We start from the raw sequence: 27,466 nt of genomic DNA on the forward strand, positions 1-27,466 counted from the left end.
GTCTTCAGGAGCACACAAATTACTGCATACTGAACAACACTGACAGAGCACCGAAAAAAATGCGCGGGAAAACGATCGTGCGAGCGCGAAGGCAAGCGCATGTACGCGGAGCAGGGGAGGAAGGGTCAGAGTCGCAGCGCCCCTACCGCCGACGGGTGGCGAAACGTGCTGAGAAACTCTACCATTGTTTCCCCGACGGGTGAGAAGGCCGTAAGAAGCGAGCGCGCGCGCCAGTCGAGCCCGGCCGTGGCTAACGTTAGTTGGGACACCCTATATACACTTAAGCCTAAGTCGATGGTATGACACATTCGTACCAGGCGTTTCTTTTTATCTGGAACATTTAAAAAACAAAAACAAAACACAGAGGTATGGTCATATCTCCGATCTTTTAATTAGCACAAGTTTCGAGATATACGACTTGAAATTTGCTACGAAAGGAATGTTCCAGTTAACAGTTTCCTAAAAGCTCGCCTCCAACAGTTCGGGACGATCTAAATTAGCTGGAACGCCCAGGCACTTTTTAGCAAATTTTGGGGACGGATATCTCGAAAGTTGTGCTACAGTCAGAGAATTTCTGCTATGCGCACATGCCTTGACTACGTCGCGGCTTTAATTTCGCAGCTACAGCATGTGCCCTAAAGGTGTTAATAAAATGTCAATTATCATATTTTAGTTAATTAGCGAAATTACCGTTGAAAAAGGTTTGCTGCTATTGCCCGCCTAGACACATAGCCTATATAACTGCAAAAGCGGCAGGGTAATATATAAGCCAGTTTCTTTTTGAAAAAGTGTTCCGAATAAAAAGAAACACCTGGTATGTCAAGCACATAGTCTTAAGCGTTGCGGTCGCTGATAGAGAAGTATTGCTAGGGAACTTTGCAGTCCGAACTAAATGATTTTGTGCCATAGATACGAGGTGTTCAAAAAGAAACCGGACTTTTGAAATAGCGCGCCAACCGGCAAAGGGAGCGCGCTGCGGCTACTGAGCGCATGTAGCGGCAGGTTTAGACAACAAACTGCCATTTGCGGCGTTTCGCTCAGACCGTTAGTTGGCGCACTACAGCCGCTGAAGTGAGCACATGAACAAGCTGTTCTTCGGATTGGTGCCAAAGTGACAATGAAGGAATTGTAAGAACAGCGTGTGTGTGTGAAGTTGTGCTACAAACTTGGGAAAACTTTCACAGAGACATTTCAGTTGCTTAGCCAAGCATACGGGGAGGACTGTATGAGTCGCACGCAGTGCTATGATTGGTTCAAGCGTTTTGAAGACGGAAGAATGTCGGTCGGTGACGATCCCAAGCCTGGACAACCTTCCGCATCCACAGATGATGACCACGTCGACAGAGTTCGAATCGTCGTTTGACTGTTCGAGAAGTCGCTGACGAAGTGGGTATCAGCGTAGGATCATGTCATGAAATTTTGAGTGACAAACTTTGGATGCGTCATGTCAGTGCAAAATTCGTGCCGCGTTTGTTGGCTGACGAACCGAAGCAGACCCGTGTTGAAATCAGCCAGGAACTGCTCGCCGCTGCCAGTGACGATGAAAACTTTCTTAAGAACATCATAACAGGCGATGAGACATGGGTTTATGGCTGTGATGTTGAAATGAAAGTGCAGTCATCGCAGTGGGTGGCCAAAGGTTCTCCTCGTCCAAAAAAGCACCCATGAGTTGGCCAAAATGAAGGTGATGTTGCTTGTGTTTTTTTACTGCAAAGGCATTGTCCATCAGGAATTTGTGCCACATGGTCAGACGGCTAACAAAGAAGTTTTCCAGAGAATCCTAGCATGTTTGAGAGATTCTGTGCGAAGTAAGAGGCCTGAATTGTGGGAAAATCAGGCTTTGATGTTGCATCATGACAATGCCCCGGCTCACACGTCGCTCCTTATCCGCAGCTACTTAGCGAAACACCACACTCCTGTTGTGCCCCACCCACCATATTCTCCAGACCTAGCCCCATCAGACTTTTTTTGATTCCCCAAGCTGAAAACCACCTTGAAGACATCGTTTCCAAACCGTGGAGGAGATCCACGACAATGCGAGAAGAGACCTGCGCGCCATTCCAGAAAGTGCGTTCCAGGTCGTTTTCCAAAAATGGAAGAAAACATGGGAAGGAGTACATTGTCGGTAGAGGGGACTGCTTTGAAGAGGTCAGCACTTAAATGTTGTACAATAAGCAGTAAAGGTGTTATAGCAAAAGTTCGTTTTTTTTAACACACCTCGTATGCATGTGATGTACCATATTGTAGGGCAATAATTGTGAGCACTTCCTTAAGATTTAGCTGAATTCACTGTGTATTCCTCGGTGTCTAGTTAATAAAGCGGCTATGTTTTGGCCATGATCTTATAACGGCTGTGTTCCTGTCTTTTAGAATAGCGCGCTAGCTATGTTATAGATACGGAAAGCTTTACTGTTACGTTTAAACCTCAGTGATATCGCATGCAGTTGATTGTTAAAACTTAGGCAAGAAGTGAACTCGGAGATAAAGTTGAGGTGCCGTATTTTTACGGGCGGTACAAGTGTTGTGGTTACCGCGAAAAGCGAATGTCAAAGGCTTGTGGCCCGTGAGGACGTGAAAGCTTGAGCCTTCCAGCAGGTTTCAGAAATGTCGAATGCTTAAGTATACCGCCAGCAGCTCACGACCGAACGTGCTGTATCGCGTTTCTGCAGGTTTCAGTTTCTGTGAGAAAACCCCGAGTGGGTACCAGGAGTTGCGCTGGAACTGCTGTAACACCGCGCCGACAGCCGTACTACATGCGTCGGTGATGAGACGCATTTGTGCAACGTGCAGAGGATGCACCAGCAGTGTGGCATCCGACAATGCATTTTTCACGTCTTGTAAGGATGCTTCGGCATCAGACGTCCAAGTCAGTGGGGAGGACGGAGCTTTTGTGGTCTTAAGTCGGTGAATGGTATGATAATGCGGGCGATGTTCGGAAGAAAACGGCGGTGGGAGTTAAGCAGCCCAAAGAACTCGCGGAGCTTTCGGATTGATGTTGGGCGAGGAAAGTCCCGCAAGGCTTGAACCTTCTTTTCCAACGGTCTGACCCCCTCGGGAGTCACGCGGTGTCCGAGGAACTCAATGTCGTCAACACCGAAGACGCATTTTCCGGGGTTGATGAGAAGGCCGTGTTCCTGGAGCCTAGAAAATAGCACGCACAAATGGTCGAAATGCTGTTTGGGGGAAACACTAGCCACCAGGATCTCGTCGAGATATGCAAATACGAAGGGGAGCCCCGGGTTACCTCGTTCATGAACCTCGGGAACGTCTGAGCAGCGTTTCTCAAACCGAACGGCATGCGAGCGTACTCGAAAAGCCCGAATGGTGTGACAATTGCACTCTTAAGGACGTCTGCTGGCTCAACCGGAATCTGGTGGTAGGCCTTTACCAAATCTATCTTGCTGAATATCACCGCTCCCGCTAGGTTGGCAGAGAAGTCGTGAATGTGGGGGAGGGGATAGCGATCAGGAACGGTGCGCGCGTTGAGGGCACGGTAGTCGCCGCATGGCCGCCGATCCCCAGGGTCACGCTTGGGAACCATGTGGAGAGCTGACGACCAAGTGCTCGACGAAGGACGGATGATGCCAAGTTGCAGCATGTGGTTGAATTCTCTTTTGGTGATGGCAAGGCGGTCCCCAGTGAGGCGTCTGGGTCGGAAAAACACTAAGGGGCCAGTAGTGAAAACGTGATGCGTGGCGTTGTGACGTACTGGCAGCTCGAGGTTGGAACGTTTCGTGATGGCTGGGAAGTCGTACAGAATTGACGCGTACATAGATGATGGTACCTGAGGCACCGTTCCAATTGTTAATGTCGTAGGTGCGAGGATGCCTTGTACAGACATACTGGTCGTCGTGTCGACGAGTCTACGAGCGCGGAGATCAACACTGAGGGCGAAGTGGGTCAGAAAATCAGCACCCATTATGGTCATGCGTACATCTGCAATGATGAATACCCAAGGGAAGGTGCGTCGGAGACCCAAGTCAATGGTAAGGAAGCGCTGACCATATGTGTTGATAGCAGAGCTGTTGGCTGCTTGAAGAGGCGCAGTTTTCTGAGAGCGCTGCCGGTCTAGTCACATGGCAGGAACGACACTGACCTCTGCATCTATGTCAACGAGAAATCCATGTCCGGCAATACTGTCAGTGACGTAGAACAGGTGGCTTGTCGTACGGCAAGAGTCACTGGCCGCCATCAGTGACTCTGCAGTGTGTTTCCCTACCAGCCGCAAGGCAAACGGCACTGACGTGCGCTGGCACCGAAGTTGCTGTGGTACCAGCAGTATACGCGGCGACAAGGGCATGAACGTGAGCTAGACCTAGGAGACAATCTGGCACGGGAATCGCGGTCTCGTCGACGAGAGTGTAGTGCATTAACACGGTCTCCACGCTCGTCGACGAGGGTGGAGGCCGTAGTGCATTAACAGTCTCGGCAAGGTCATCGATCAATTGCTCAAGGCGAGACTGCCGATATTCGAGTTGCGACAGCGGAACGGTAGATGCCGTCGCCACAGTACCTCTTGCTGAATAGTCAATGACGCGATCGGCCAGCTCCGCCAGCTTGTCGAGGGGCAGATCGTCTGGTGCGGTAGCCAAGGCAATACCCACATTCTGTGGCAGGCGCTGAAGGAACAGTTCTCGTAGCAGCGGGCTGTTTGCGTCCAGCGTACTGTCAATGAAAAGCCGCCGCATGCGACGTAGAATTTCCGACGGTCGCCGGTCACCGAGCTCTTCTTCCTTTTGAAGCTGCTGAAGACGCCTGCGCACATACATAGACGTGCGGTGCAGCACCATCGTTTTAAAGTGTTCATAGGGGATGGCTTCTTGGGCGCGTCCACAATGTCATAGAACTCCTGAACCACCTCCGTTGAGAGTGCGGAGACAGCGTGGTAGAACTTTGCTCGTTGCGAAGTAATGCACCGAAGGGTGAAGATGGCTTCCACGTGTGTAAACCCGGCTGCGGGATTCTGTGGCCAAAACGATGGCAGGTGAATCTGCACCGTGGTGATGCCCTCTGCGCCGTTCGTAGATCTGTCGTTCGTGATCCCTTCCATGCTGTGGTGCTCTCCTTGCGATCACGTCCGGGTCACCACGTTATAGGGACCGAGGTTAGGTCCACTATAACAATGCGTGAGTCGGCGAGCGAAAGAACAAGGAACCGTTCAGGCAGATGGCAGGAGCAGAAGATGATGATGATGATGATGATGATGATGATGATGATGATGTCCTCAGCACGTGGTTCGTACCCACTTCGGGTGATTGGCCAAGAATTGGACACCTGAACTTTTAGATACGGTTTTGGAAACTACAGTTACTGTGCAATTAATTAATCAGAACAGACAGATTAATTTTCCTAGACTGCACAATTCATAATATTAATGCCATGCATTAAAACTGAAATATCTCTCAGAGACAATATTTTATTCTTCTTCTTTATCTAACCTCGCAGCACGCAGCACGAGGAACGAGGCACATGCGCATGCGCATGCACCTGAGCGCGCCATAAATAAAAGCCGGCCGATGAAGATGACAATGGCCGCTAGATCATAGTTATTATATCAAGATTTCTCTCCCAGATACTTTCTGACAGGATCGCAGACAACAGTGCGTATATCTAGACTACACTTGGACGACAAAATATATTCTTTAGTTGTTCGAGCCTGTAGTCTGAACATTGTCAATAAGTTAGTGATAATTTACCCCCAACAAGGTCGAACCAACATGATCGAAGCATAACTTCATTTTTTGGGTAAGGTCTCACCTTAAAAGGAAACGCAACGATTCGGAAAGTCAACCGATAAAGCGAATAGTTGACAGAAGTCAGGCCCCTACCATCCCTAAAAAATAACGATTGTAGGAACAAATGACGTTTGGTTTGGGTTAGCTGGTTCTTTCCGAGCCTAGAGACACAGCTGCACGTAGAAATCCTCCCGAAGAAGAGACACGCACCAGTCACTATAGGACTTGTGCATACATCCCACTACATCAGAAAAACCGAGCAGGCGTAATATATTAAGTGCACATGTACCATTCATCACGTCACACGACTACCAACTCAGGTGCGTATGAAACCAAATCACAGCTATGCAAGGATATAGCATCTTTTAATCTGTCACAGCAAACCTTTTGTAACGCAACATGGAGGCGTGTTTCGTTTTAATGTCGTTTCTCTTGTTCGACATGCCCACTTGAGCGGAAGTTTGTGCAAACTGCAGGAATTTTTTTGCCTAGTTACTCTATCGCACCACCCGAGTCGCGACGTGCCTACGGTTACAGATCGCCACAACGCACACCTTGAGTAAAACCTCGACGTTTTAAGTAATAATGTGATTTCTTTGCTACGCGATATTTCCACTAATGGTCCTACCTGACCCTGTAGGTGAAAAAGGTTGTCGAGTTGTTCCCATCGCGCAAAGCCTGAAATATATAAACCCTGGCCATGGGCATTCCTCGCATATGTAGGATAGAGAGGTTCGAGTGTGTCACGCCTGGTATTTGCATAGAGAAACTATCCATACGTGCAACTGAATGCAGGCCGCTCTTCCGCGTAAATGGTCTACTTACAATGCATAATGGTATGGGTAAGTTGTTTAGTACTTGCAGGTTGCAGAAGCACGTGCTTTAGCGGGGCAAAAGAAAGTAGACACAAGACCCGCATTAAGACAATGGCGCTTTAATTGATTTTGTCTGCCTTCGTTTGTCCCAAATAATATATGCGCTCGTGGGACATGCACTTACAGAGCAGTACTGGTCTGGTTAAGGAATATTTCAAGCTGATTGCTTTTGTTGCAGAGAGCAGTTACTGCGCGAAAAGAAAAGCACTGCTAAACTCAAGCATATGCGCCGTCTCACAGAACATCCTGAGCCTCGTGCCTGCGCCCGTAAATCCGGAAGCGCTGGTGTTCGCGGCACCCGCCCACCGCTGGAAATTCCTTAGAGGAGCAGTCAGTCCGGCATTCACGACAAGCAAGATGGCACAGGTGCGTGTCTCAACAATTGCACTTTCGACGCTTGTGCGTTTTTTTTTTAAGGCGACGCTTTTCTTGGCAAACCTCACCGTGTCTCTTGACCGTGCGCGCTGCGTCTTGGCTATTCCCTTGTCGAATAGGAAATGAAATAGCGGAGCACAGAGGAGCTTGCCCGCGGTACGCACCACTGGGTGTCTTGCAGCGCCTCCAGATGGCGCTCGCCTCCACGCATCCCCGACAGCGCCGGCGCCGGCCGTGCGGGGGAAAAAAGAATAAGAAAGCTAGCCTTCACGCATCCGCGGCTGCATGGCAACGAGAGAGTAAGCTCGTCTAGCGCATGGATTCAAATTCCGCTACGCATGCATGCGCATGCTATCTGTGAAACCATAGGTGCTATAACGTAAAGCTTTTCCATTGAAATTCTGCAATCCGTGCTTCATGGTTGGGCAAAAAATTTTCGGGTCACCACCACGTCGCCTCTCTGTCACACGACGTAACGAAAACAGCGAAAAAGCCCTATCTGATATGATATGTGCACACTGATTATGCAAGATTAGGCCGCACGAGAGAAAGATAATTATTTCTGATTCGACGCCTATTTAGTGATTTTTATTCAGTAAATAGATGGTGACTGCCCCGTTAAGAAAGAAATAGAAGATGGCTGCCCGCCGATCCCTCTGCCACTGGCTACTCGGAGCTGCCCATGAGAATACATTTATTTACGTATAGTAATTTTTTTTGTGTGTGTGTGACAGTATAGCGTTATCGAGCCTTTCGGTAAGTATACGACGTCGCTCTAGCAACTGTTCTTTGCTGAGGATCTATTTTAGCGGCATTTCTTAACTTGAAGTTGCACGCAGCCGCGATTTTTGGACAGCCACCGCAAGCCAAGTAAGGGGAAGCGGACTAATCGATGACGACGGCAGCGCACTCCTTATTCGGTGTTCTACTTTCACTGTGCTGGCTCGGCGCCATCAAAACACTCTCCACTTGAGCATGCTCCTCGCTTTTTCTCGGCCGATTAGATAGGGAAAACATCTCAACGTAGGCAATGCTATTCGCTTTGAAAGCAAACAAAAGTTACCTCCTATAAACGAGAAGCGCGTTTGACTGGCCTTCTCAAACGCTGCTGGATTCCGCCCGATGCTTGCGTCGGTAGTTGCGTAAATTTGACGTAAGTAGATTAAAATAGTTTTTAGCTTAGAGGGCCCCATGAAGCATTCAAGGAGTCCGACGTATTCGCTAGTAGTCAGCAACTCCGCTTAACAAAAGGCCCGAGATAATTTGTGTGTGCCCTAGAGCACTGCACGGGCCGATTTTTGCGGCCCGGGCCCGGCCCGGGCCCGTTTTCACATTGGGCGGCCCGCCCGAGCCCGATCAAAACTTTTATGGCGAGACCCGAGCCCGGCCCGGGCCCGGAAATAATCTACGTTACCCGCCCGGCCCGGCCCGCCACCCCTTTACCTTAAGCCCGAGCCCGGCCCGAGCCCGACTCGAAACTGGCCCGAACCCGGCCCGAGACCGAAAAATACATGTTTTTCAGAGTTGAGAAGCCCGAGAATAACTCGCAGAAAGCCCGAGCCCGGCCCGGGCCCGCTTCAAAAAACCTGAGCCCGGCCCGGGCCCGGGTCAAAAAGCACACGCCGTGCCCGAGCCCGGCCCGAGCCCGTGAAAAAACTGCTCTACCCGGCCCGGCCCGGCCCGTGGGCCGGGCCGGGCCCGGGCTTTCGGGTAAGCCCGAGCCCGTGCAGTGCTCTAGTGTGCCCACACTTGTGATACTGTGTGCGTGTGTGCGTGCGCGTGTGTGTGTGTGTGCGCATGCTGTTCGTGCGTGCGTGCGTGCGTGCGTTCACGCGTGCGTGTGTGTACTCGTGTTTCGACTCATTATGCACTCACGCAAAGCTTCGCTGTGCATAGGTTCCAACTCCTTGAAATCTGCTGCGTTTTTGTGCCCATTTTAGGCTCCTTGCAATAGGTATGGGTGCTTGTATCGCCTCCGTTCGGGCCACGTAGATAAAAAGAAATACGTGACCTACTGTCGGATTGAGCCTCTATCTTAGTGCACAGTAGCTCGATGCTCTAACCATGCGATTGTTGCCTATAGGGAACCTACTGAAATACTGACCTAATGGTTAAAGCATGGGGCCGCTGTTCGGGTATATGCCACAATTGCGCCCATACTTCTCTGATGTCAGAGCCAACTAGCTCTTTGGGAAGTTTGGCTCATGCGTCAGGTACCAGTTTCTGCCATTCTCCCCTCTGGACAGCTAACGTTTCGAAACGTCGTGCTAAACTGCACAGCCTTCTGGATCGGCCCACAAATACCCAGTCCTTTCCAACAGCAGCTGTAGTCACACTAGAGAGTTCTATCTTGTGTTTAAACATACGTCAGGCTACCGGCTACAAAAGTCAGGCTACCGGAGTCCTAAACTGTAGCAATAACGCTCGTAGCGACAGGTTGTGACGCTTTGTCAAACCACAGCGCGTTAGTCGCGTTTTCGTGTTACCAGAGTGCTGGCCTCGCAGAAAAAAAAAGAAGATCCACTCTGGTGCCTTACAAGGGTCAGTCACCCTTCCAAACCACCTTTGAACATTGCGAAAGCATGGCGATGCGCACACCACACCACCTGGCAAACCCAGAAGCACGCAAATACAGATGCCTCCACACGAAGTTACCAAGGTTCGATACGGCGCTTCTCCGACGGGTGCAGACACTGCTGTCGCCGGAAAAAGCTGCCCTCCTCAATGAGCTCAGGGAGTCGCCGAGCCACCGGGACGTGGTCATCTACATCACACCCGTCCGCGCTGTCCATCCCAGCTGGGGACCACACACCGATTTCTGTGGAAGTGCCCTTCTTTTGCCGACATCCGGGACGCGGCCGCCCGGATACTGGCAGCAACGCGCCTTCTATCTTGTTGGAGGGCGTCTCTCCGCCGCCAAACATCGAGAATGGTAGCGCTGCTGCACCGGCAGGGCTTCCTGGCCTACATGTGCAACCCCGAGGAACCAGACCGTTCGCCGAGGGCCTCGCGCCTCTTGGTCTTTTTCCGCTGCTGTCGATGCGAAAGACGTATAGGAACATCCACAGCAGTAGTCTCCACCGGAAAGCGTACACCCACTGAAGGCGGGGCAAATACGTGCTGAAAACAGGCAAGTTTGCACTCGGTCGCGCCAAGCTTAGGCACAGCGAAGCTTACTGGCTGCTACTGCTAGGTATGAACTTGGTTGCTGCTAGGTCTTAACTTGGTTTAACTTAACTACGCATGCATGAAGGTATTCTCGAGCGATCATTTTCGGAGGTACCTTCCATTTCGCGACATTTCGCGTGACTAGCGCTAGACGCGTGGGCGCCTACTAGCGACAGCGCTCCTGGCATGCCACAAACGCAGGCAGGCTAACCAAGTTTGCTGCTGTGCCAAGAACGCTGTCGCTTGCCGACGCCGAACGCATTGGCGACATTTCGTGTTACGAGCGCTGGACGCGTCGGCGCCTACGGGCGACAGCGTTCCTGGCATGCCAAAAACGCAGGCAGGCTAACCAAGGTTGGCACAGTGCCAAGAACGCTGCTGCTTGCCAGACGCCGAACGCGTAGGAGGCTAGCCGCTCGATATTAATCGGCCAGCTTCGCTGTCTATTGAGCTTTGCGCGGCCTAGTGCAAGCGTTTGCCTTTTTTTTAACACGAAAGTGTTTTATGCCGGGGTCCACCAAGACTTCACTGACGTATTTCCGTCACGGAAATACGTCATAGAACATAATACAAAGAAAGAAACCAAAAGAAAAAGTTCCACAAATATGCAAAATTTGGAAATCGAACCCATGACCTCTCGGTCCGCGACGATAGATCGCCGAGCGTTTAACCCATTGCGCCACAAACGCATTTGCAGAGAGCTACACAGACGCGCCTTATATATCTAACCAATGCCTCCTAAAAAAAAAACAATGCCTGGGACGTGATGATGATAAGTGGTTCTTGAGGGAAAGGGAAAGGTTGGCGCTATCTTCTGCAGCCCTTGAGGGAGCACGGCTCAGCGCCAGGACGTGAGCCCGGCGACGCGCCTCCGTCGCCGCCGCAGGTGTGTTGCAAGCGTTCGCCGCGAGAGGCTCTAGGGGTTGTACTATGTGGAGAGGAGGAAAACGGAAAGGGTAGGGCGCCGCGTCTCTGGACGTGAGCCAGAGACGCGGCGCCCTACCCTTTCCGTTTTCCTCCTCTCTACATAGTACAACCCCTAGAGCCTCTCGCGGCGAACGCTTGCAACACACCTGTGGCGGCGACGGAGGCGCGTCGCCGTGCCATGGTAACTCGAGCAGACGACGCACGCCCGCCTTTGCCTACCGTGACCTTTGCTTCACCAGACGACATTCATGCTACATATTGTCGCGTTGAAGTGACGGTCTTTGTCAGTTGGCAAGGAGAGGAGGTGACTTGGGATAACAGTAGCCTTTATTTGGACGAACTTGTGCCCATAAGCGAGCTTCTGGCGAAACTATTCGGCAGCGGCGAACACAGCATGCACGGTTGACCGTCGGCAGAAAGAATGCCAGCGTTCTTCAAACGCATCTCCAACGCGCTAGCGACGCGGCGCTGTACACGAGTTAAATTTTGAGCGTAGCTCTCTTCGCCGCGCATTTTTTAACACGAAAGTGTTTTATGCCGGGGTCCACCAAGACTTCACTGACGTATTTCCGTCACGGAAATACGTCACACGAACATACACGAACATAATACAAAGAAAGAAACCAGAAGAAAAAGTTCCACAAACATGCAAAATCTGGAAATCGAACCCACGACCTCTCGGTCCGCGACGATAGATCGCCGAGCGTTTAACCCATTGCGCCACAAACGCATTTGCAGAGAGCTACACAGACGCGCCTTATAAATCTAACACTCCTCCGTGTACCCGCGCTCTTTCTCGGGGCGGTGCCGCCACCTACGAGCAGAAAAGAGAAGTACTGCATTATGACACTAACGCGCACCGACAGTGAACGCTTCGGTGGTCTCAGCACTACGACGCCTCGATGCCAGCATTCGAAGGGACGCTGGCATCAAGAAGCACTACCAACGCGTTCTCGCAGAAGCACTACTAGGTGGCGTTCACCGTACTCAGCACAGCGGAGCGTGGCCTCCGCAATTAGCTCTGAAAATGTTTCTGAAGTTGATCGCGGAGGCTGCAATTACGACGCGCTGTACGCGCTGATTTGACTCGGTGACGATTCAGTTACGTGCTTTGTCTTGCGCGTTGTATTAGTGTGTCAGTTACGTGCTTCGTCTTTCGCGTTGTGCTAGCGTGTGCAGCATAGTGCAGCTTCCATATGCACGACGGTTGCTCATGGTCATCGACGTTGGTAGTCGTGATGGAGGAGACGTGCCACCAGGCGTCAGCGTGGGTGCATCAACGCCTAAGGGCGCTTTAGCCACAAAACACCAATAGACATTATATATCAATGTGCAATAAACATTACACTACTTCTGTGAAGACACGTTTCACTTTCGTGTTCTATACCGATTCCAATATAAGAGGGATCAACCACATTTTTTTTTTCTCCTGGCTCAGCGCGCCGCGGAGAGAAGAGAGACGGGGGTCGGGAAGAGAGAGAGCTGGCGAGGAGGAGACCGCGTGCACATGCACGTGGTCTCCTCCTTTTCCAGGTTGCCATGGCTACCACGGCTACGCACCAAAAATTACGGCTGGCTTAAACAGCTTCACTGTTAAAAAGAGACTAAATGTCAGCAATTACGTCGCATGCCGACCCCTTACACCAGCAGCTAAGTGAAATATGCTTCGCTCTTAAGCAATGCATCCAATCTGGTATAACGCCCGAGCACCCGTGTAACGCAGTGGTTCGAAAAAAAGCATGATAATAAATCACCATCGAACAAATTATTTTATATAAATCCAGAGCTACAAGTTTCAGTTTCAGTTAAGCAAACTTGAGAAATGCACGAATAAGGATACGGCATATTTTATGAGGAATACAAGGCGACGCTGGAGAACGAACATTGCCACATTTATTCCTGGACCGCGTTGTGATAACAAAGGGGTTGTGTTTTGCGTGGTGTCCAGAAAGCATGTTACAAAAGTTTACGCAGGCGTTTACTCAGTAACTTAGTCTTATGCAGATGAAGAGATAGATATCTCTGCCTTTGCTGAATAAGCTAAAGCTCTTTTGCTCAAATAAAGAAGCGAAGAACTGCGTAGTCAGCGAATAAATATATTAAAACTTTATGTATCTTATCTCAGGCGTTCAAGGTCTTTGAGACCTCCAGCGAGGAATTGGCGGACATTGTCGGAAAGCAAAGCGCTGTCAATGGATCAGTGGACGCAATGCTACTCTTGCGGCGATACGCCTTGGACACGATTCTCAAGGCTGGCTTTGGCATCGACATGGGCGTGCAGAAAACCGAACCTGGTGGGTTTTGGGACAAACTCGCCATTGAAGGTTCCCGGCTGTTGGATGCACTCGGGCTGCAAGGAATCACGCTAATAGCAAGTACGACAAAACGTTTTAGAATTATATGTATTTTTTGAAAGATACAAGCCCGCCATAAAAAAATCACACTGTTTTGTACGCCGCATTTACGAGTAGAGAATCGCGGTCAAGCCGGCAATTTAATGGTCTTTTGATTCAGTGCCCCGAATTCCACATTCTACCTTCCAAAAGTGGGTTTTGATATTGCTACAGTAAATTCCGATGATTCATGCACTTTTGTCCCCAACGAATAGATAGTAGGGTCATTGCAATATTAAGGTACTATTGGGGTGCCAGAAGATGATCTTGTGGCTATATTCCACAATTTTGAGTTACTTCCATTATCGTGGTCTAACGGTCTCACGAAGGCTATCACCTAAATTAGTTGTTCAATCTGTTTACCGGCACTAATTTGTTCTAACATTCTTGTTTTTCGCATGTTTTCAAAACCATCTTTTCAAAATAGAATGCCCCCCAAAATTTTCCTTTTAAACCATTCGACGGTCTTCTAGAATGCTGGTGAATAATTGATGTAGTAGTGAGGAAATCTGTCACATATCTGCACATACACTATGCTGGATAACCTGCTCTCCTTTATTCAGATTGTCTGCCAGAACTTCAGCCTCTTCTTCTGTGTCTGGTGAAAGTTACTGCATGGTGCATAGATAAGTTCACCGCTTGTGTCGAGAGCCTGGTGAAACCAATCATTGAGCGGCGCCGGGAGATCAAGTCGGTAAGAGCGCCTTTATTTTATTGGACCGGTCTTCGCTTAATCTGGCTGAAAGTTTGCAAATAAATAAGAATGCTGACAGGTTGTGACAAAGGGACATTGTACAGAATAATTACAGCATTACATATTGTACAGAAGTTACAGGTTAGTGATACTCGCCATCACTGCAGTTATTGAGGGGATAGTCAGCACTCGAAAAAGAAGTTTACGAATCTATTATTTACTGTGCGGGAAAGCGCCGCAGACGGGAGGCTATACACATATATTCCATCTGTCCGACGTTACTTGCGCCCAAATGTAAAAATATGAAAGTGAGACGTAGCTGTACACAAGCAACGTAATGCTGTTTGCCGTCGCTTAGAGCAAGTCAGACTACTGTTTGTATTTTCCCTACTAACATAATTACATATCAGTATTTTATCAACTTCCCGAATATTATAGTCAAAGCTAAAATTATCAGCGAGAAAATTGTAGATAATTCAGAAAAATTCCCGATCCAGCTTTCTGTTGCTCTATCTATGCCACATGAAAGATTTTTCCAAGCAGTGCAAGAAAGGCAGCGAAACACACGCACAAAAATACTAATAGGTAAAGTACCAAAGAAAAATCCGAGGACACCTAAGCACTTATGAGTTGTCAATACGAAAGCAATGTCGAATTGAACGCCGCTGAGCGGTCCTTTGAGATGTGAATTTCTCGCGGGCAAGCGAGCGCGTTGACCAACGCCTTCTAAATAGCACACGGAGTGTGCACTTCGCTTCGGGACATTATGCTACCTTGCCCGACTGCCATAGAATCCAATGGGGACGCTCCTGAGTAAGCTGCGGTGATTTTGACGTCACCGCTTTCGTCACGCTAGGCTTAGCAATGGAAATTTTGGTCCAATTAGGATGACGTCATAAAGCAGAGTGCCCACATGCGTGCTTTCTACGAGGCGCTGGTTTAGCCCAGTGACACTTGACTTCTGAGCCTGGGGTCGTAGGCGTAAAACTCACTATCACCAATATTCCTGTCGAAATTATTTTCTCTTCAGCGAAGCAGTTCTAGCTAACCGTAAAAAATGGCGCCTGCTGTCGAAAAACCTCGCCGAGCTATGACGTCGCTGCGTTGTCTAGCAACCACCTGGCGGAGCGTCGTGTGCCTCGCCTCCTCTCCGTGCCGTGCACATGTTGCCTTGACATGAGACGTTAAGGAGAGGGAAGGAGAGCATGCGCGCGGAGAGGGAAAGAGAAAATGAGAGTGAGATAGAGAGAGAAAGAAATTGTAGAAGCGCCAACGACGCAACGCGCAGAGCAGCTGCCGTTGCCGCCCGCGTTGCCTAGCCGCGCATGCGACGAAGCAGTAGCGATGACGTCCCCTCGCGCACCTAGTAACCACCGGCGCAGGTGCACGCTCGCTTCGCCCGACACAGACACGGCTCCTGCCGGCCTGCCTGCGTTTGTGGTATGCCAGGAACGCTGTCGCTCGTAGGCGCCGACGTGTCCAGCGCTAGTCACGCGAAATGTCACGAAAGGGAAGGCACCTCCGAAATTGATCGGTCGAGAATACCTCCCCTACACGTGTAGTTAAGTTAAACGAAGTTAAGGCCTAGCAGCAACTAAGTTAATACCTAGCAGTGCAGCCAGTAAGACTTGACGATTGACACTTTCGCTGTGCCTAAGCTTTGCACGACCGAGTGCACACTTGCACGCTTTTTTTATACATTATGTCATTAGAGCGATTACTGAGGCGAAGATAGAACACATGCGAAAGCTTGCGCGGACGAGAAACGCACGGATAACGCAGGCTTCTTAAAGCCAGGGTGACGTGGCGTCGCGGCGAAGCCCTCTACCCTCACAAACTCCTGGTATGCCAGCACGGCAGCAGTTCCATTTCAGTCGCTCTGCTCCGTCGATGCATGCGCGTGCCGTGGCGTCGCAGCCAATGCAAATTTAGTTGCCCTTTCTCTGCTCCAGACGGCAAACGCCGGCTTTTTCAGTCGATGGGGCAGTTGATGCTTACACATCAAAATAGTCGCAGTTGCTCAAACCGACCGCAAGCAGCATTGTCTTGGTTCTGTCCAGCTAAGTGGCATTTACGTGCTTTTAAACTTGGCACAAGTTACTTGTTACATGGTATTTACAAGCAGGCACGCCCTTCTAGTTTATTTATTTATTTATTTATTTATTTATTTATTTATTTATTTATTTATTTATTTATTTATTTATTTATTTATTTATTTATTTATTTATTTATTTATTTATTTATTTATTTATTTATTCTTACCCTCAAGCGCAAAAAGCTTTGCAGGGGGGAGTGGGATACATAGAAATAACAAAACAAAATGTCAAACGTAATAACATCTACAATCATATGAGGAGGCAATTGTTAGGCTAACCCAACAGAAAGTTCGAATAAAGGTACAATGTGAAGAACAGCGTAAACTTCACGCGTCATCAAGTAAGTAATTGTGCATGGTTGCGCAAAATAGATCATGGTCCGAAATGGAAAAGAAAATTTAAAAAAGTGTTCGTGCGGCAGGTAGTGACGTGTACTTTGTGGTGATGATCTGAGCGGACTGAACGATAAGATGGGGTCGTAAGAAGCTGAGCTTTCAACACTGGATCATGGTACATATTATGGAAAAGCGTAAGACGACATGCTTTGCGACGTGAAACAAGTAACTGCAAGAAAAGGGTGCGTTTCATTGACGTGATACAACTAGTGCGATGGTAGTTAGATAATATAAAATGCGTTATTTTGTATCATTTTAAGACAATAAGTTAAGTGCGATTGAAAGCGGTCCAAAATGGAGCATGCATATTAGAGTGTTGGGCGCAGTAGTGTTTTCTACATTGTTAGTTTCCCATTTATAGGCGCGTGTCTAAAGTTACGTCGTAGGCATCCTAGCATGCGGTTACCATTGCTAAAGAGTCGCAATCTCGCGAAGGCGAAGCATCAATTGCGATTGCACATTAGTAGAGAGCTATACGTAGTAAGGATAGTAGTATTATCGGCTGTATAAACTTGGACACATTCGCTTATAACTGAATTAACAAGCATGGTGTCAGCGTGCACAAGCAAACATGAATAGATCCCACTCGATGACCACAGACAACAGCTGTCAAAACACTGGCGTGAGCAAGCGCGCCCGCAGCGAGCGAAGGTTCGTGCGGTGTATCGCTTCAACGGAAACTGAGCGGCGAAAGCACAGTGAATAGAAAGGTGGAAGCCATGTGCCGTGTATCAATACCGGCCCTTGATAGCGATGGTGCTACCGTCCATAACGACATCGAAAAAGCGGAGTGCTTTATCTCGTTTTTCTGTTCTGTGTATGCTGCTCGTGTTGGCACTCAAAACACTGTGGCGTGATCCACCCTAGTGTTGGGTGAGTCATGGACGATATCATGATCGACCAACGGGGAATAGAGGCCGCTCTCAAAACATTGAATGCGTCTAAAGCAACTGGGCCTGATGATTTATCACCGGCACTGCTTTCTTTGTGCCCATGGGAAGTGTCTGTAATCTTTACTAAATCATTACTAGAAATCTCTTTTCCAGATGGCTGGAAACTTGCCATTGTCGTCCCTGTGAATAAAGGTGGACCGCGAAGTAGTGTTTTGAATTACCGGCCTATCTCGCTTACTAGCGTTGCATGTAAGATACTTGAGCATGTGCTTTACAGTAATGTTATGAGCCACACGAACGTGCACTCTTTGCTCAGCCCCAAGCAGCATGGATTTCGTAGTGAATTTTCCTGTACAACACAGTTGCTTGAGTTGACGCATGTTCAGCGGCAGCTTTGGATAAGGGTTTTAGATGCGAAGCATCTTATGGTCAGGGGCTATGTCACTCCCTCCCTCCCTCCCTCCGCCGTGCGGCGTCCACGCCCCTACTGCGCATGCGCATCCTCCTCCCCCTCCTCGCCTCTCTTTGTATCCTCTCCTCTCGGCATTCCTCCTCACCTCTCCGACGCTCCTCTCCTCTCCGGATTGCGCAACGAATGGCAACAACTGCGGCTCCGCGCGCGATAATGCGAAGCAGCTTAGGTTAGAGGCGCGATGGTAGACGCCCCCAGAGGCACCGGCAACAGTCACCAACGCCGCGCGCGTTCGGAGCGAACGCGGGCAAAACGCCGACGGCGTCGACAACAGTTCTGCGCGTTGCTGGTGCTGCTGCATGTCCAAGTTTACACAGCTGATAAAACTACATTGAGTCGATCTCATGGCTGCTTCGCATACTACTCAGGATTCCCCTACGGGAAGATGGTGTAATTTTTTATTTCTGTTGACTATTTGTTTCTAGATTTTAAGAAGGCGATCTATGTTGTCCCTCACTCCTTACTTATAGAAAAATTAGACATGTATAATATAAACAGTACGGTTGTTAACTGGATAAAGGAATAGCTAAATTTAAGAAAACAGAAAGTTGTGCTTAATGGCAAAACATGCCGTGAAGTTGATGTGTTCTTTGGCGGGCCCCAAGGATCGGTCATAGAACCGCTTTTGTTTCTTGTCTATATAAATGATATTTGCTCCGGCATTTCATCGCAAATCAGGCTATATTTGCCGATGATTGTGTTTTGTACAGGACTATTCATACTACTCATGACTGCAATGTTTTACAAAATGACCTGTACAAGGTAAATGAGTGGTGCAACAAGTGGCACATGCTCATTAACTTGAAAAAAAAACGTTCTTATGCGTTTTTCGAGGAAACGAACAACTCATGACTTCTGTTACTCTTTATATTAAACCACGATATTATCGGTTCAGGAGCACAAACATTTCGGCGTTTATTTCACTCCTGTTCTTTCTTTGAGCCGTCATATTGACCATATCACAACTAAAGCATGCCGCGTTCTAGGTTTCCTGCGCAGAAAAGCAAAAAAAAGAAGAGTTGTCACTGGAGACAAAGGTATCATTGTACAAATCAAATGTCCGATCTGTTCTGGATTATGCTTGTGCTGTGTGGGATCCGTCGTCGGCACGTGACGTGGAACAGTTTAGAAGGAATTCAAAGCGTAGCCATTCGTTTTGTTTGTTCAAATTACACTAGGAATTTCAGTGTTTCAAGAGCAAAAGAAAGCCTCGGTTGGGAACCACTACAGAAACGCAGGAAATATCTCAGAATCAAACTCTTTCACTTCATATTCCACTCTCGAACAGGTATAGACCTTGGGAAATATTTTTCCAAGCCGGATTACCTTTCTCAACGGCTGGACCATGAAAATAAGGTTAAAGAAATACCCTGCAAAACTGAAGCGTTTAAAATATCATATTTCCCCAGAATCATAAGCCAATGGAACAATCTACCATCCGATGTAGCAACGATTACTCTCAAACCATGTATTTTCAAACTGTATACGCCCACTGAAGTAAGATAGCGTTTTTGTGTGTATGTGCGAGTATGAAAGTGTTCCGGGTACATGTTCTGTTTTGCCTACTTTATTTATTGATTCTTTGTTTCTCCCCCCCCCCCCCCCCCCGCTGTAATGCCTACGGGCGCTGTGGGTATTGTGATAAATAAATGAAGGAATAAATAAATAAATAAATAAATAAATAAATAAATAAATAAATAAATAAATAAATAAATAAATAATTAAATAAATAAATAAATAAATTGCGTTCAAGATACGGTGCACGTGAAGTACACGTGCACAGTTCCGGGCAGAGTATAAGCCGCCCTCCCCCCCCCCCCCCCACTTTCGCGCTGCTTTCCCACTTTCCTCCTTTCGCGCGCGATATTGAATCGCCAGATCTCCTTGCGCCGGGATCGCTAAATGGGCAGTTGGTTCCGGAGCAGAACGACGCCTTCCCCTTCCTCGCATCCATCCCCCCCCCCCCCCGCCCGGCCTTTCGCGCGACGGAGACGTCGCGTTTGCTCTCCGCCGTGCGTTCGCTCTCCGTTAAAGCTCGCGTCCCTCGCGCGCTGTATGGCGTACGTCCCTCGCACATACATCATGGGGCACGCGGCGACGATGTTATCGCCCTTGGACTTTATACGGAACCGCACGGCGACGACGACCGCAGAAATCCGCTTGGAGTGTCCATATAATTGATATCGCAATAATAATAATGCGATGTTTCCAACTTAGATCAGATGTTATATGAATTCCCAAGTATTTATAAGAAGTTACAAATTCTAGAGTAGTGTTATTTAGGGTTATTTAAGTCCGTTAGTACGTGAAACGCGTAAAACTTGTTAGTGTTTGCTTCCATGTGCCAAGTTCTGCACCAACGAGCAATATTAGAGATATGATTTTGCAGAGAACTGACGTCTAGGTTACCTAAAATTTCACGGTAAACAACAGAGTCATCTGCTAAGAGATGAGTTGAAGAACTTGCACAATCAGGTAAATCACTAATATAGATGAGGAAAAGTGAAGGGCCCAATACAGAGCCTCAGGGCACGCTAGAGGTAACAGAAGACGACGGTGAGGTAGAGTTATTGGCAACAACATACTGTGAGCGATTAGTTAAAAAGAACTCTATCCAAGTAAGAATTGTGTTGTCATTGCTTAGGCTCCTGAGCATGTAGAGTAATAATAGGTGGTGGTTAATCTAGTCAAAAGCATTGTAAAAGTCCAGAAAGATATAATCAGCCCAGGAACCGCGATCTACAATGGCGTGTAGGCAATGGGTATAACGGAGCAACTGCGTTTCGCATGAGAACGATTTCCTAAATCCATGTTTTGACTTGCTAAAGATTTAGTTACATTCTAGCAAGGTTACCAGATTAGAGAAGACTATATTCTCCAGAATATTACTTGGTAAAGAAGTGAGATAAATAGGTCGGTAATTAATGACGGATTGTTTGCTTCCTGAATAATATAGAGGAACCACATTCGCCTCTTTCCAAGCCCGAGGCACCACACCTTGATCCAAATATTGTTCAAATATTTTACGCAAGAGATGGGCACAGTTTTGTTTCTTTAAAAAACCTTGAATTCATATTATCAAAACAGTAAGCAGATGGCATTCGGAGTAATTAAATCTGTTTTGCAATGCCTGGAACTTCGATCTCTATGGGAGACACACGTAAATAACTGCGCATTGACAAAGACACAGAATTGCTAGTAGACGAAACTGAAGAATTGTGGACAACGATCTCATTAAAAAATATTTACCCTTCCCCCGGCAGGTACGAGAAGGCCATTATTGTCAACAAGTACAATTTCACTGTCGTTAGTATTTGTTACAGCTTTCCAAAACTTACTCGGGTTGTTGATAAGCATTGAGGGTAGGGTATTTGTTACAAAGGTCAGCTTTAGCGTCTGGAACTGCTGACGAATAAGCTTGTGTAGGAGATTCGTAAGCACGCCAGCGTTAATTAGTACCTTGAAATTTCGCCCATCTAAACAAGCGTTTCTTTTTGTTAGAAAGTCGCTTCAAGTGTGTTTCATACCAGGGTGCGGGGCAGCGTACAGTATGAACTTCCGAGGGAAAAAATCGAGTAAATTCATAAATTTTACAGGTCCCAGAAGTCCTGTGCGGTACTATGATCAAAATCATGTAACTGTCAAATTAGAGAGCAGTTCATGGTTAATTGCTTCCAAGTTTGCGGCATTGTAGTCGTCGATTAACTTGTGTTTCTTAGTAGCAGCAGGTGTGCAGTTGTTTATGGAAAAGTGTAACAGGCAGTGATAGTTGATACCAGGAAGGGAAGATCGTGAATGAATAGTTTCGGGCGTTTCTGCCAGGCTCAAGTCAAGAATGTGAGATGAAGTACTGGTAACGCGAGTTGAAATAGTCACCATCTGCGTTAAATTAAAAAAAAATCATAGCCATTCCACTCTGTGAATGTGGGCTACCAGCGGAGCTGTTCTGCAGCAGTACGCACTTCACACGGCCTTCCCTTACCAGCGTGTGCAACATACTAACTACCTATTCGATTCTTTGCACAGGCGCGGAAATGCAGCAGATGCCTTGTTAGCAACCACCTGTCACACCAAATGATCAATGCGCGTTACGGCCATTATCGCTCTCTCGGCGCAGCCAAATCGATCAGCTGGCTGAGTCAGGAGCTGGGGTAGCTGTCAAACCAGATCATGTTCCCGCTTCGCGACATCTCGAACGTTACTAATCACCATCAAATCGTTCTCGAACCACAGTCTGTCGCACACCGCACAACTGAATCCGAAATATCTGTCTAGAAAGTCCCTCTGAAATTTCGCATACGCACCCTTGTGCTCGTCTCTAATTTACTGGCATGGTAGGGCCCGCCACTTTTAGGGGGAACACCTCATTAGTATTCAAGAGCCTATAGCAGTTGACGTTCATCACAAAAAAAATGTCACAGTTTCGCCCTAAGGGCGAAGCAATGAATGCGATAGCAACACAGCAATGTCATACGAAGTAAGGTGAGCGGCTTTGGTAGCAATATGAATTGTAGAAAACATGAGCTGATTAAGTAAGCAGGTGTGCTGTGACGGAAGTAGACCGACATGATGAGAGGCTCGATGACCACGAGAAGACCGTGTGAAACGGTGGTGTTGATGAGAAGCGCTTCCCGTGGGCAGCGCGTGCGAAGGGACACACCTGTAGCGCTGCACTGCCGATCCGGGCAGCATTGCATGTGTAGCGTGCGTTGAAAAATGTCGCCCGACTAGTACTAACTGAATGAACAAGCGTGGTGTGAGTGCGCACAAACAAACACGAATAGATCACACTGAATGACTGCAGACAACGACTGTCAAAACGCTGGCAGCAAGCATACGCCGCAGCCGGCGAAGGTACGTGCGGTCTATCGCTTCAACGGAAACCGAGCGGCGAATGCACGGCGCATAAAGGTCAGAGCCGTGTGGAGATAAGAGACGGTGCGGACGAGCGACGAGCGCGGTTGTTGGCAGAGTAGAAGTGCGCCCCCCCCCCCCCCGCTCCCTCCGGCGCAGGCTTCCTGCTTCCTTGCTTGCGCGTGGGAGAGGAGTGCGTTCGCTCTCCGTGATAGCGCGCGTCCCCGCACGCTTACGCTCGGGCATACGGCGCGCGGCGAAGATTTTATCTATACGGAACCTCACGGCGACGGCGACGGCGACGACGACGGCAGAAATCCGGTTGAAGTGCCCATATAATTGCTATCGCAATAAAATAAAGAAAACGAATATTTTCTTTTATCAGTATCATCATTAGGCGCCGTATTCGGCACATTTCCCCCGTGAAGTAGAAGACATGTTGAAGTTATACCAGCTTGAATACTAATGAGGCGTTTACTCTTACACTGCACGACCCTGTACCTGCGCCGCTCCGCCGCATTCTCCGCTTCGCGGGACCCGTCTTCCTGTAAAGCCCGCCGCTTACGGGCAGCCGCCTTTCGGGCCCGATCTTCGCTGCCAGTCGCCGCCCGTTTCCTAGCTTTCCTCTTGCTGCGCCAGGTGTCAGCAGACTCAGCACATGCCTCACTGGTTTGCACCGCCTCCTCTAAAAATTAAATTATGGGGTTTTACGTGCCAAAACCAGTTCTGATTATGAGGCACGCCGTAGTGGGGGACTCCGGAAATTTCGACCACCTGGGGTTCTTTAACGTGCACCTAAATCTAAGTACACGGGTGTTTTCGCATTTCGCCCCCATCGAAATGCGGCCGCCGTGGCCGGGATTCGATCCCGCGACCTCGTGCTCAGCAGCCCAACACCATAGCCACTGAGCAACCACGGCGGGTCCCGCCTCCTCTAAGAGGGCGGCGTTATGCAGTATTGCGAAATCAGCAAAGAAACAATTTACGATAACTCATAGGGAAGCTCTTTACTTTTCGAAGCGAGATCAGGATGCCTTAGAACGCGCACTTATAAAGCGGGGTACAATAAAGAAGAAGAAGCATGTGCTTGCCGCCGTAAAGCTAGGGAAATGGTGGAACACATTCTATTAGAATGTGAAGGTATCTGCTTAGCGGTCGATTTAGGCACCTCTGGCCTCCTTGAAGCCCTTGGGTTCAGCGAGAGCAGAGGGAAAGTAAACATGGCCACAATAGAGATTAGGAAGTGGCGATTGGAAGATTGGGGGAAGAAAAGTAGGGAAATGACAAACAACGTACAAAAACAAAGTTCCCAATAGAGGTTCAGAAAGTTTGGTGATAAAAACTCATCGTGTTGTTTTTTTTTTGTTGTTTTTTTGATGACAGGTAGGACATTAGGCAATATAACAAAGAGCCTGGTGGCGCAACCCATCACCCGGTTCCAAAGGGCACGCTCCTATAGCATCCATTCATCCATCCGGGAGGTTTCTTAGCATTCCTCTTGCTACGCCAGGGGTCAGCATATGCCTTACTGGTTTGCTTTGCCTCCTCATAGAGGGCGCGGGGGTTTTGAGGGACGGACATCGAAAAATACACGGGAGGATAGACATATAAAGCTCCGCTGTAAAATGTTGCAGGTATCAAGGAAGCATTGGCTGTTAGAAGAAAATGACACGACTTGTGGTAAGGATGATGTACACCTTATGGAAGGATAATGAAAGTCACCTAAAATAGTAATTGACGCTGATAGGTACCTCATTATAATTGCATTATTGTTATCGTTAAACTCCTCAACAAATTTAATGTCTCTTTCTAGGCGCGGTAACAGACATAAAAGACATGCGTCGTTTTGTTAACAACAACCCCACACCATATCACTTCCAACGTAGACGTCAGGTTAATGAGGAAAGACATAAAACCCTTTGAAACAGCAAGCAAAGTGCCACCGCGCTGTCGTCCATCTTTAATCGCGGCGATAAAAATTGCAACGAATTGGAAATAGTAAAAATTTCACTTTCGGCAATGTTAGAATTCAACTATGTCCCTGTTACAGCGATAACGCCGGCTTTACATGAATCGATAAGACCCTTGAAAGCGTCACGCTTCTTCATGATGCTACGGATGTTCGTATAAAGCACAGAGATACTGCGTGATGCTTTTCCGCAGCCACTTCTCTTCACTGATTGTTAAGAAGTATTATTAGATGTCTGTGCACGTGGTAGAGGTGCAGCATTAGAAGTTGAACATGCATGAGGGTCGTGGTTGGGACCAGAAAAAGAGTGCGTCGTACCTTCGTTGCGAGCTCTGCTGCAATCGGTGCGAATATGAGCAGTATTTTCCCAAACACATCCATGCTAGCGTCATAAGCACACTTTTTGTGGTTAACAATAAGCTTGTCGTAACGAAGCTGAAAAGGTCTCCCTGGCAACGATTTGGGATAATTGTAGCAGCTTACGTGCAGTTCTTGTCGCCTAACAGTAGTCCTCTGATACCGAGACGTTATGGCCTCTCAACCTCGGTCGTTGCGCCAGAACAAGTTCTTTTATTTTAAATGTAGAGAATTTAGCTATGACAGGGCGACATCTTTCACTCACATATGGACCACCTAAACGATGGGCTCTTTCTATCGCGTTCGCGTCAAACTATGAGTCAATACTACTGGAGAGTAAATTAATTACTGCCTCATCGGTCGCTTTTATGTATCATTTCTTTCGGGCATACCAAAAACACCAAGTTGTTTCTTCGTGCTTGGTCCTCAAGTTCATTCAAACGCGACGCCAATGTATCACTTGTTTGAGCGATGTTGAAAATTACTTCATTCGTAATCTGCAACTCCCTTTCGATGTCCTCAACAGTCTTAGTCCTAATTTCAACCGACGCAAATCGCTTTTCCATTTCGGATAGTTTGTTGCTCACAAGGTTTTTGTTCGTTTTGACCTCATCAATCTCATTTACTCAGTTGGACTGTACTGCGGCAGACGAATCTCAGCGTGCACTAATCTTGGAATGAATTGACTTAATTTCTTTACGGCGTAAGTCATCAAAAGCGGTACTGTGCTCATCGTCACCTGCTGGCCCAGGAACTTTCTTAGGGCGCCCTGATTCGCTGGAACGCCACAGTAACCTAAATGTAATGAACAAAGGGCGTCAGTGCACTCGCGATCGAGACAAAACATACAGTACTTGTGGGCGTGGAAGCAGCAATAAAAACGATTACATCTCATATAATGAGAAGGTTTGACCAACCTGAATAACATGAAGGCGATGCTCGTGAACCATTGTCACAGTTGTACTGCTTCCACGGCCCCTGCACTAATGACGTTTGCTTTCGCCGCTTAAGTAGCTTGATAAGATTGATGTCCCATGCAACAGCGATGTTGCGAATGGCTTGAGAGGTACCGATATGTCAAAGAAGGTACTCGGATCCGCAGAAAAACCACGCTCATCTGAGAGCTCTACCTGCGTGGCGATGGGGTCCATCGACTTGCAGGGACAGGCCATGGAGGGCAAGCAGACCAAGAAGACCTGAATAACATGAAAGCGACGCTCGTAAGCCATTCCCGCAGTTGTACTGCCTCCACGCCCACTGCGTGGAGGAATATAGAAGTTACGGCTCTGCAGAATGCCGTCTTGAATGAAAAGGGGTGCTCAGGAGAGACCAAAGAACCGAGGCGTCAGTAGATGAACGTTGCGTGCGGTCGATGAGTGAACGGAGCAAAATGTCGCAGTGCTACTCCTCGCCAATGCTAGTGAAAGCAAATACAATATTACATAGGGTGCCCCAGCTAATAACCAAGTGGTTCAACCAAAAAAAAAAAGATTAAAATTAAGCAATGCAAGGTGCGATTTGAAAACATGCGAGGTTCGGTCGTCGGACCTGTGACGACCGAGCACCGTATACCTTATCGTTGTAATTTGCAATGTGTCCTTAAGATATTTTTTTCCTTGACCGGCTTGTCTAACATTAGCTGGGACACACAGTATATCGTGACCAGCATGAATTCCGATCAATGATATCAACAGCTGAAGCTGTGTAAGTTTTCACAAAGACAATTAATGTAGGTTTACGTGGTAAGATGATCGTGCACGATGATGTGCTTAGTTGTTAAGAACATTTATTTATACTGTTATTAACAGCACTTTCGTGAAGGAACTACATCGCTTTCTGGAGGTGCAAAAGTTCTAACTTCGTGGAAGTTGTCGCTTAAATGGCCAACAGCGTGTGGGTTGAATGACCTCGTGACCTCATCTCTCACAGTGCTTCCATGCAATTGGGCTGCTCAAGATGTTACTTAACTTATTCACTCTATCTTGTACCCATTGAGGGTTTATGATTTTGCTTCGGCCTTTATGCGTTGTGAAGTTGGGATGTATGCAGAGCCCACTGCATTGTTACTTGTTATCGACAACATTACAGATCTAGAAACTTTTGTGAATGAGGAACACCTGGGTTTTTGTCATAGTTTATAGAGGCTTAATGAACAATTTGTTCATAAAAGGATTAGTGTTATTTCAACTTTAACCAGAAACAGCTGAACTACAAGAATTTGTGCGCAACATTGCAAAATACATAATTGAGTTGGACAGTTCAA

At 47.9% G+C, this 27,466-nt stretch overlaps 1 protein-coding gene across 2 annotated transcripts in view; it reads left to right on the forward strand.

Moving 5' to 3' along the window:
• The first annotated feature begins 6,855 nt into the window (after positions 1-6,855).
• Positions 6,856-27,466, forward strand: part of LOC119441753 (cytochrome P450 3A9) — a 30,464-nt gene continuing 9,853 nt past the window's right edge. For both annotated transcript variants that reach the window (XM_049661595.1, XM_037706363.2), the window contains exons 1-3: positions 6,856-6,976; positions 13,206-13,455; positions 14,037-14,167. In XM_049661595.1, coding sequence (XP_049517552.1) covers positions 6,968-6,976; positions 13,206-13,455; positions 14,037-14,167 — 390 coding nt within the window. In that variant the 5' untranslated portion in view covers positions 6,856-6,967. The remainder of the gene's footprint in view (positions 6,977-13,205; positions 13,456-14,036; positions 14,168-27,466) is intronic.

This window comes from Dermacentor silvarum, chromosome 2 (assembly GCF_013339745.2).
Source record: "Dermacentor silvarum isolate Dsil-2018 chromosome 2, BIME_Dsil_1.4, whole genome shotgun sequence".
In the NCBI taxonomy this organism is placed as follows: Eukaryota; Metazoa; Arthropoda; class Arachnida; order Ixodida; family Ixodidae; genus Dermacentor; species Dermacentor silvarum.